General features: G+C 45.4%; 1 protein-coding gene across 2 annotated transcripts in view; it reads left to right on the top strand.

Moving 5' to 3' along the window:
• The window catches only part of Fam227a (family with sequence similarity 227 member A), a 48,588-nt gene that overhangs the window by 1,764 nt on the left and 36,097 nt on the right, over nt 1–10,727 (top strand). The window contains exons 2-3 of one of the 2 annotated variants that reach the window (XM_031349473.1): nt 8,019–8,240; nt 9,641–9,723. In XM_031349473.1, the coding sequence (XP_031205333.1) occupies nt 8,117–8,240; nt 9,641–9,723 (207 nt within the window). In that variant the 5' untranslated portion in view covers nt 8,019–8,116. Of the gene's footprint in view, nt 1–8,018; nt 8,241–9,640; nt 9,724–10,727 lie in introns of those variants that run through there. The other variant, XM_031349483.1, reaches the window with a different exon arrangement.

Raw genomic sequence — 10,727 nt, 5'->3', positions numbered from 1 at the left:
GAGTGAGTTCCAGGACAGCCAGGGCTATACAGAGAAACCCTGTCTCGAAAAACCAAAAAACAAACAAATAAAAACCAAAAAACAAAAACGACAACAAACCCCCAAAACTACACTATCATCTCATATCCCTATGCACTTTCTTTGGAAGCAGTAGTGAGTTATAATTCATCATTATATACATAATTTTTATGAATTATAATTATGTACTTATTTTAATTTTATAAGACTAACCATTAGGGTAGCTCCATTAGGGCTATGGATCCAGTCGGCCTCAGTTTACCATTCTATGCCCAGTTGGAGCACACTTTTTGGTCTGTGGGAAGTCCTCAGTAAATAGTCAGTGAACGTTGTAGGTGAACAGAGGTCCAATACTGCAGTCTGCATTTCGCATGCTATCAAATGCTAGCTCTGAGCAGGGATCGTCAATCCCAGATGCCACACTGCCCCAAGGGGAAAGGCTCCTGCACTCCCACTCATCCACCCCCAGCCCCTGGCACAGTGCTTGCCACAGCTCGCTTTCAATGAAGCTTGCCTTCCCTCCTCTGCAGGCAACAGCAGTAGAAGACTTACTGCGCTCCAGAGCACACATATCCTTAAATGGAATGAGGGAGAATTCAGCTGGGAGCGATGTGTGTATTTTAAACATTCCTCTTTAGAAACTACTCAGTTCTCACATTAGGTGTGAGTAATAGCATCAGGCTAAAGCTGGAAGCTTCCTGACAGAGTCATCGGAGCCTAGAACATAGTGTAATTTTCCAGTCATTCTGGGGAATGGGTAGGAGGACAATGAGAAGCCCTGAGATGCACCTGCCTCTTCCTACCTCCCCCAGTTTGGTCTGTGAGGGTAATGACTAGGAGCAAGGGGCAAGAAATAGTACTGACCTGGGGACTGGGTCAGCCTTTCCTTCCATCCAACCAACTTGGGGCAGTGCAGGGGTTGGAGATGGGGTGGTGTGGAGGGATCTCTGCAACTGCCAAGGCCACAGAGTAGTGATCAGAGGGAGATAGAAGGCAGCTTGGCTCAACGGGACTCCGTAGCCAGTACTGCTTCAAACTTAGAGTCTGACCCTGAGTAGTCTATTTTAGGCATTTTTCTTTTGTTTGTTTGTTTGAGACAGGGTTTCTCTGTGTTGCCCTGGCTGTCCTGAAACTCATTCTGCAGACCAGGCTGGCCTCGAACTCAGAAATTATTTTAGGCATCTTTGTGCATAGCACAATTTGAAAAAAAAAATCCTGGTGATAAATAACTCAATCCCCAGCCGGGCGTGGTGGCGCATGCCTTTAATCCCAGCACTTGGGAGGCAGAGGCAGGTGGATTTCTGAGTTCGAGGCCAGCCTGGTCTACAGAGTGAGCTCCAGGACAGCCAGGGCTATACAGAGAAACCCTGTCTCGAAAAACCAAAAAAAAAAAAAACAAAAAAAAACAAAAAAAAATAACTCAATCCCCACCTCCAGGATCTGACACCCTCGCACAGTCATACATGCAGGCAAAATACCAAAGCACATAAAAAAATAAAATAAAATAAAAGGTTAAAAAAGAAGAAGTACAGGGCTGAGGATAGAGCTCAGCGGTACAGAGCTTGTCTTAACATGCCTGAAGCCATAGGTTAATACCTGCCACAGAAGTGTTTGTGGCTACTGTGCAAACATGAGGACCTGAGTTTGTATTCCCCAAATCCACATAAATAAAGGTAGTCTTGGTGATGTGTACCTGTGTCAGAACATGGTCCAGGAACGGAATTATGTGAGGAGAATTCTGAGTGCTTGTGAGAACACTCCCAAGAAAAGGAGAACTTTCTGACTGCATTAGACTTTAGTGTGCCTCGTTTATCTGCCCCAGTCTGCCAGGTCCTACCACCTCTAGAGTGGTGACACTCCTGTAATAGGAGTCATAGGAGGTTCTGGCAAGGAGACCCCAGGTCTCTTAGAGTCAGCCAGTCTAGCTGGTGAGCTTCAGGTGTAGTGAGAATCCCTGGCTCACAAAAAAAGGTGGCGAGTGAGCCACAAAAGACATCCTGACATCATCCTCTGGCTTTCACATGAGCCTGCACGTGCACATGTGTGCATGTGTGCACCTCCCCCACACTCACTCACTCACATTCACACACTCTCACACACACACACAAACACTCACACACACACACTCACACACAGACACATATACACTCAGTCACACACACACAGACACACATACACTCACTCATACACACTCACACACAAACACATACAAACACACTCACATACACTCACTCACACATACACATACTCAATCTCACACACACTAAACACACACACACGCATGCACACACTCACACACACACTCGAATTACATGTGCTTTGAAATCCTGTTGAAAATGATTTTCCCACTAGGCAGTGGTGGTGCACGCCTTTGATCCCAGCACTTGGGAGGCAGAGGCAGGTGGATTTCTGAGTTTGAGGGCAGTGTGGTCAACAAAGTGAGTTTCAGGACAGCCAGGGCTACACAGAGAAACAATGTCTCAAACAAACAAACAAACAAACAACAACAACGAGTTTCCCGAGGCTGGTGAGATGGCTCAGCTGGTAAGACTGCTCTTCTGAAGGTTCTGAGTTCAAATCCCAGCAACCACATGGTGGCTCACAACCACCCATAATGAGATCTGACGCTCTCTTCTGGTGCGTGTGAAGACAGCTACAGTGTACTTATTTATAATAAATAAATCTTTGGGCTGGAGTGAGCAGAGGTCCTAAAAAAGTCAATTCCCAACAACCAGATAAAAGCTCACAACTATCTGTACAGCTATAGTGTGTACTCATATACATAAGATAAATAAATCTTAAGAAGAAGGAGGAGAAGAAGAAGAAGAAGAAGAAGAAGAAGAAGAAGAAGAAGAAGAAGAAGAAGAAGAAGAAGAAGAAGAAGAAGAAGAAGAGGAAGAAGAAGAAGAAGAGGAAGAAGAAAGAAGAAGAGGAGGAGGAGGAGGAGCAGCAGCAGCAGCAGCAGCAGCAGCAGCAGCAGCAGCAGCAGCAGCAGCAGCAGCAGCAGCAGCTTCCCAGGCTAGAGAGATGGCTCAGCAGTTAAGAGCACTGACTGCTCTTCCAGAGGTCCTGAGTTAATTCCCAGCAACCACATTGTGGCTCACAACCATCTGTAATGGAATCTGATGCCCTTTTCTGATGTCTCTGAAGAGAGGAACAGGGTACTCACATAAAACAAATACATAAAACCCAACTTAACTCAGGAATTGCCCAGTTGGTCCCCTGCCAGGCTCCCCCTTGAAGACCTCCAGAACAATACTCTGGCCAGATGGGAACTAGAGTCTCAATGAGTAAATGTATACCAAAGAGGGAGTGGAAGATTGGTAGTCTAAAATAGCCTTTTAAACGTTTAAAAAATTATATGTATATATATGTGTGTGAGCATGTGAATGCAAGTACAGGGGCCTCAGAGGCCAGAAGAAGGTGTCAGAGCTCCTGGCTGCAGGAATTTCTGGTCTGCCTGACATCAGTACTGGGAATTGAACTTGTGTCCTCTATAAGAGCTCTTATCTGCTGAGCCATCTCTCCAGACCCTCAAGTGGCTTTTTCTAATGATTTAGTAATGACAGAAATTGATGCAAAGTAGTTATTTAAGTGATTTTTCTACCAAAGCAATCAAAGACTCTTCATACCAGCTCTGGAAGTGCAGCCGAGCTGGCGTTAGGGGACAAGCGACACATGGAAGATCAAGGAGAAGGGGATTTGTTCTGGATCATCTCTCTCTTTGACCCACTCTTTTCTGCTTCATAACTCTGCTTTGAAGACTGAAGAAACAGTATACACTTAGGAAGTTTATAACAACAAGCTTTGCCTTGAAAACTGTTACTTTGTAGAGGGGAAAATGTATTAAGTTTCTGATTTTAAAAAAAGAGAGTCCAGTAGGTGGTGGCACATGCCTTTGATCCCAGCACTAGGGAGGCAGAGGCAGGCGGAGCTCTGTGAGTCAGGCCAGCCAGGGATAATAAACCCTGTCTCAAAAAATAACAAGAGCTGGAGAGATAGCTCAGTGGTTAAGAGCACTGACTGCTCTTCCAGAGGTCCTGAGTTCAATTCCCAGCAACCACATGGTGGCTCACAACCATCTGTATCTGATGCCCTCTTCTGGTGTGTTTGAAGACAGTGGACAGTGTACTCACATATATAAAAATAAATAAGTCGTTAATAACAAAACAAAAGATACATCCTTAGATTTTGAAGGTTAAGACAAATATAAATACATATATGCCTACAGGGTTTTCTTAAAGATTGATTTGATTTTTATGTATGTGGAGGGGGGGGCACATGCCCCATGCAGATGCAAGAGGAGGCCAGAGGAAAGCAGCAAGTCACTGGAGTTACAGGTTGGTGTGAGGGTAGGTCCTAGGACGGGAACTCAGGTTCTCTGTAAGAGCTCAAACACTCCTGCCCTGAGCCGTCTCCCAGACACTGCTGTCTGCTGTCTGCCTGCTGTCTGTCTGCTGTCTGTCTGTCTGCTGTCTGTCTGCTATCTGTCTGCTGTCTGTCTGCTGTCTGCTGTCTGCTATCTGTCTGCTGTCTGTCTGCTGTCTGTCTGCTGTCTGTCTGCTGTCTGCTGTTTGTTTGTTTTTTTAATTTTAAATTGCATTTATTTAGTCACTGTGTATTTAGTGTATATGCCAGAGAAGTGGACAACTTGTGGGTGTCTGTTCTCTCCTGTACCACATGAACCCCAGAACTCAAGGCCACCTGCTTTGAATGCTTTTTATTTTAATGCTCAAGGACAATTAAAAATTTTTAAGTTTTGCCGGGTAGTGGTGGTGCATGCCTTTAATCCCAGCACTTGGGAGGCAGAGGAAGGTGGATTTCTGAGTTCGAGGCCAGCCTGGTCTAGAGAATGAGTTCCAGGATAGCCAGGGCTACACAGAGAAACCCTGTCTTGAAAAACCAAAAAACCAAAAAAAAAAAAAATGTTTTTTAAGTTTAAATTGTGTGTATATATATGTGCATATCTATTTATACATGTTGAGTACAGTACCTGCAGAGGCCAGAGGGGGTGCCAGCTGCCCTGAAGCTGGAGTTACAGGAGCTTATGAGCCTCCTGACATGGATGCTCCGAGTCAAATTCAAGTCATCTGCAATAGTAGTAACCATTCTTATCGCCAGAATCATTTCTGTAGTCCCACTGTTAACTGCTTAATAGAAACAAATTAATGTGGTAGGCTTTGATTATTTATCTACTTTTGAGACAGGGTCTCTGTTGTTGTAGTTGATTAGTCTGCTCTAGTCTCCCTGGCAGCCGCTGCTCAAGTGCTCAAGTTCCTCGCTGCCCACCCAAATCCTCTGGATTCTCGAATGAAAGACACACACACACACACACACACACACACACACACTCAGCCTTATATTTAATATACATAAATCACATCAATGGTTGGGCTACTCCCAGAATTCCACATTGCTAACGCCTTCACTCCAATATTTTTGAATTGTTTATTACTTACTAAAATCTATATTCCATGTTTACTACCCTAGACCCAATGGTGGGTAGCAAACCAATGTTGGGCTGCTCCTTCCCGGCTCTTATGTGGCTGGTGCTCCATCTTCTGCAGCTCTCAAACCTGCACCCTTTCCTGGCATAGTGATTCCCAATCCTTCTTCTTGAGTCCCCTTGCCCTCAAATCCTAAAGTCCTGCCTCTGTCTCCCTGCCCAGCCATTGGCTGCTGGCAGCTTTACGGATTAAAACCAGCTGGGGGCAGGGACCCTCAGCATCTCACATGCCGGATTGTTGTGCAATTTTGGGAACCTGTAATGCAAGCATTAAACCAAATCCACAACAAGTCTCACTTTGAAGCTCTGACTGGCCTGGAACTCACTATATAGACCAGGCTGGCCTTGAACTCTTTCTGCCTTGAGTGCTGGGATTAAAAGAGTGCAGCACCACACATGACCAAATGGGGCAGTATACAGTGGGAAGTGGCAGTGTATAGGTACCCAAGGGAGAAGATGCTGGTCTGTGTCCCCAATAGCGTCTACTCTCAGCCACTGAAGACTGGCTCACACAATCATTATCAGTGACAAAGTGACTACTCAGGCTTTCATTGTGTTAAATTTATTCTACCAACATTGGGCATGTGGGTTTTTTTTTCCTTTCCTTTTTTTTGGGTACAGCTGTAAGATGTAAGATGTTGGGATACAGGGGATGTGCTAATCATGCAGTCTTGATAGTCAAGGTGGATTGTAAAATAAGAATTTTGGGGGGCTGGTGAGATGGCTCAGCATTTACGAGTACTGACTGCTTTACCCTAGTTCCTGAGTTCAAATCCCAGCAACCACACGGTGGCTCACAACCATCCATAGTGAGATCTGACGCCCTCTTCTGGTGCGTCTGAAGACAGCTACAGTGTACTTACATATAACAATAAATAAATAAATCTTTAAAAAAAAAGAATTTTGGGGACAGGGGACATGACTCAGTGAGAGCAATTACTGCTCTTAGAGAGGGCCTCGGCTCCTGCACAGGCTCAGTCTGTCTCTCTGTCATCACTCAGGCTCTACCTGGTCCAGTCCTCTTGATTTTCATCTCACTGACGAACTGTATCATGGAACTCTGTCTATGAAGAACTCAGAGCCCATCCAGCAAACAGCCCTCCTAAATTATAAATAACCCAGGCTTTCCATTGCATATGCTATATCTGCATATAGTAACATGACATAAAATATATATTTAATTTTTAAATGATTTCTATGTTTTTATTTTATGTACATTTGTTTTATTTTATGTATTTTATTCTGCCTGCATCTACATCTGTGTGAGAGTGTCAGATACCCTGGAACTAAAATTACACACAGTTGTGAGCTGCCACGTAGGTGCTGGAATTGAATCTGGATTCTTTGGAAGAGCACCAACCACTGAGCCATCTCATTGTTTTATATATTTTTTGTTTGTTTGTTTGTTTTTTGAGACAGGGTTTCTCTGTATAGTCCTGGCTGTCCTGGAACTCACTCTGTAGACCAGGCTCAGAAATCCACCTGCCTCTGCCTCCCAAGTGCTGGGATTAAAGGCGTGTGCCACCACCGCCCAGCTCATTGTTATATTTTTAAGCCACATTGTCACCAGGGAAACTACATCTTTTATGTGGTGGCTCACAACTACCTGTAACTCCAGTTCCTGGGGTTCCAGTTCCTCCACAGGTACCAGGCGCTCATCCAAAGTGCCACGTATACACAAGCATGCAAAACAATCCTCATGCATAGAGAGAAAGAGAAGAAAAGAGCACCCTGGCCGGGCAGTGGTGGTGGCAAGTGTCTTTGACCCTGCAGAGGCAGGCAGGCAGATCTCTGAGTTGGAGTCTAGCAGGCCTACATTAAGAGACCCTGTATCTTAAAAAAAAAAACAAAAACAAACAAAACCATACATGGCCACCAGTCATTGCAGCCCCAGCACTGGGGGTGGGGACACATGGAACCTAGGAGTTATTTGGCCAGTCAGGCTAAAAGGGTTGAATAGAAAATTCCATCTCTAAAAATAAGGTGGAAAGTTACAGAAGAAGCCGGCCAGTGCCGTTCTCCACGTGTATCACCTACACATATTGAAAGAAATTATGAGATATCAAAGTTGAAGATTACTTGATTACAGTCATCGAAGGCGTAAAGCATGCAGTTGTGACAGGCTGTTGAGGGCAAGGCTACCTTGAAAAACATAGAACTTTTTTTTTAAAGACTTATTTTATGTAAGAGCACTGTAGCTTTCTTCAGACGCACCAGAAGAGGACATCCGATCTCATTACGGATGGTTGTGAGCCACCATGTGGCTGCTGGGATTTGAACTCAGGACCTCTGAAAGAGCAGTCAGTGCTCTTAACCGCTGAGCCATCTCTCCAGCCTGAAAACAGAGAACTTTGAATAAATATTTTGCATCAGTTTGGAGAAACAATAACGGACTTCCCGGACAGCAGCCGTCATTTGTGTTTGGCCCCTGAGCGTCTCGATCAGCAGGCTATTATTCTTAAAGATAATTTAATCCCTTTGTGCTTCTCCACAGGCTGATTGGATAAAGAACAAGATTGAAGCAGAAAGAGAGGAAACATTTTGTCTGCCAGTTTACAAGAAGTTGGTCGGTGACGGAGGTTGGCCAAGACGATGGACATTATCAATGTCAACGCCTTACCAATGCTATCATTGGATGAGCGCCTGGTGGTCTCCGTCAATGCACGGACAGTGCTGGAGAATGCTTTAAGGAAGCAGCTGCAGGAAAAGCCACCCAGTATCCTTCTAAAGCTGTCACCCACAGTCAGACCAATACACCACCTGGGGACACCAGGTGTGGTGAATGAGTGCTTATAGTTCATACAAGTCACCTGTGAGCGCACTCTACATACCACAGTCATTGCCGCTGACTACCAAAGTCCTTTCTACCCTCAAAGGAATGTCATGTTCTGAAGGGTTGTTTGACTAAAGGTTTTTTTTTTGTTTTTTTTTTTAAGGATTTATTTATCTCATATACATGAGTACACTGTAACTGTCTTCAGACACACCAGAAAAAGGCATTGGATCTCATTACAGATAGTTGTATGCACCATGTGGTTGCTGGGAATTGAACTCAGGACCTCTGGAAGTGCTCTTAACCACTTGACTTGCTCTCTAGCCCTTGAATTGAGGTTTTATTGTTTTGTTTTGTTTGTTTGTTTTTGAGACAGGGTTTCTCTGTGTAGCCCTGGCTGTCCTGGAACTCACTCTGTAGACCAGGCTGGCCTCGAACTCAGAAATCCGCCTGCCTCTGCCTCTTGAGCGCTAAGTTTAAAGGCGTGCGTCACCACTGCCTAGCTAAGGTTTATTTTTTAAGCAGAAAGAAAGATGCCCAAGGTGTATCTGTTAAAAGAGGGAAAAGGCTTTGTTTTGGTTTGGTTTTGGCTCTCTTTACTTCTCCTTTCCAAAGAATTAAGGCTGCATACATGCTAGACAGCAACTCGGAAGCCAAGGGCTAGCCTTGTGTCCCAGGACAGGTGGGTTCCCCACCCAAATTCTTCATTTCTTCTGGCCAACATCCCCTCCCCTCCCCTGCTAGCTCTCCTATGGAGGCTCAGTCTGCCCCTCTGGCACATCTCTCAGGCTCTACCTACAACTGCTTTCTCGTTGGTCTTGTGGTCATTGCGCCCCATGACTCCGCCAAACTGTCTCCTGCATCACAGATCCTCATCTCAGGGTCTGTCCAGCCAATAGCCCTCTCAAGTTATAAATAAGCCCAGACCTCAAGCCATGCTCCCACCAGGCAAACAGCACAGTCTGCTCAGCCTCTCACGGTGCACATGCCCCTTCAAAACCTTTCTAAGACCCCATCTAATGTGATCCCATCCCAGTCTGCAAAGGGTCTTTCTTTCTCGGGTCTCCTAATGCCACACTCCATTTGTCCATGTTGGCGCATGTCCCTCTTGGCACCTTTACTTCCCAAATGCTTTGCCATGGTAAGAACGCTTGAGGGTGATGGATGGCAGAGTGAACCTACTTGAGCGACAGGATTCTGAGACTCACAGAGGCCGTGTCCTAGGAGATCTTGAAGCTAAGATAGGTGGAGAGGTAACAGCCACAGTAGGACTGATCACATTCAAAGAGAGCTGCCTGGAGAGTGACTGCCCCCTAGGGTTTCCTTAGCAGCTTGTCTCCCAGCATGCATCATTGGCTCCATGAGCCAGGTGAACCAGAGGATTATGGAAATAGATTTGGGCCCCAGCCTGATGATCACCACCTTGGTAAGTTGCCTGGAGCTGAGGTAAGGCATTTGGGAACAAAGGGCTCTAGGGAAGGTAATAAATAGAGGTTGATGCCCTTGGGTTTTGCATTCCTTCAAAAGCATGTTGGTACCGTCGAGGTTTCAAAGTTTACCTTTTAAAAAAATGACCAGACTTTTAAAAAAAAAAAAAGTATGTCTGTGTGTCTCTGTATGTCACACATGTGTGACTGCTTTTGGAGGCCAGAAGAGGGTGTTTGATCGATCCCCTGGAGCTGGAGTCACCCAGTGTGCAGCATGGGAACTGAACTCAGGTTGTGAGAGACTAGCAAGCACTCCTAACTGCTGTGCTAACTCTCCAGCTCCAGTAGGCTGCTGCTTACCAGGTCCAGGCTTGCAGCGAAACTCTCCCATATACCCCACCCCCACACATGGATAACCTCTCCTGTCAGTCTCTCTGCACCCGAGTTACAATTAAAAAACAAAAACAGAAAAAAAACCTACCCTGATGCAGCATTACATTCTACTTCCCTAATTTATTCTAGGCTTCCGTCCTGAGAGTGTACATCGTGTGTGTGTGTGTGTGTGTGTGTGTGTGTGAGAGAGAGAGAGAGAGAGACAGAGAGACAGAGAGACAGAGAGACAGAGATACAGAGAGAGACAGAGAGCGAGAGAAAGAGAGGGAGAGACAGAGACAGAGAGAGAGGGAGAGAGAGAGAGAGAGAGCGTGTGCACACATAATGCTGTGTATCTGCCTCTGCAGTGCCGGTACACAATAGCTTCAGTGCCCCAGCTTCTGCACACTGTCCCTTCTCTCCTCCTAGCCTCTGCCTGCCACTGGTCTGCTTACTGTCTCTTCCACAGCGTTACCCCCTAAAGAATGCTATGATGACCCTGGAATCATGCAATGTCCATGATGGCTCGCTGTGGTAGTAGGTATTGAAGGTTCCTCCTTGACTTTTCTTTTTTCTTTTCTTCTTCTTCTTCTTCTTCTTCTTCTTCTTCTTCTTCTTCTTCTTCTTCTTC

Source organism: Mastomys coucha, unplaced genomic scaffold (genome assembly GCF_008632895.1).
Source record: "Mastomys coucha isolate ucsf_1 unplaced genomic scaffold, UCSF_Mcou_1 pScaffold11, whole genome shotgun sequence".
Taxonomy (NCBI): Eukaryota; Metazoa; Chordata; class Mammalia; order Rodentia; family Muridae; genus Mastomys; species Mastomys coucha.
The sequence above is the reverse complement of the archived record's forward strand: the minus strand, read 5'-3'. Positions and strand labels throughout refer to the sequence as shown.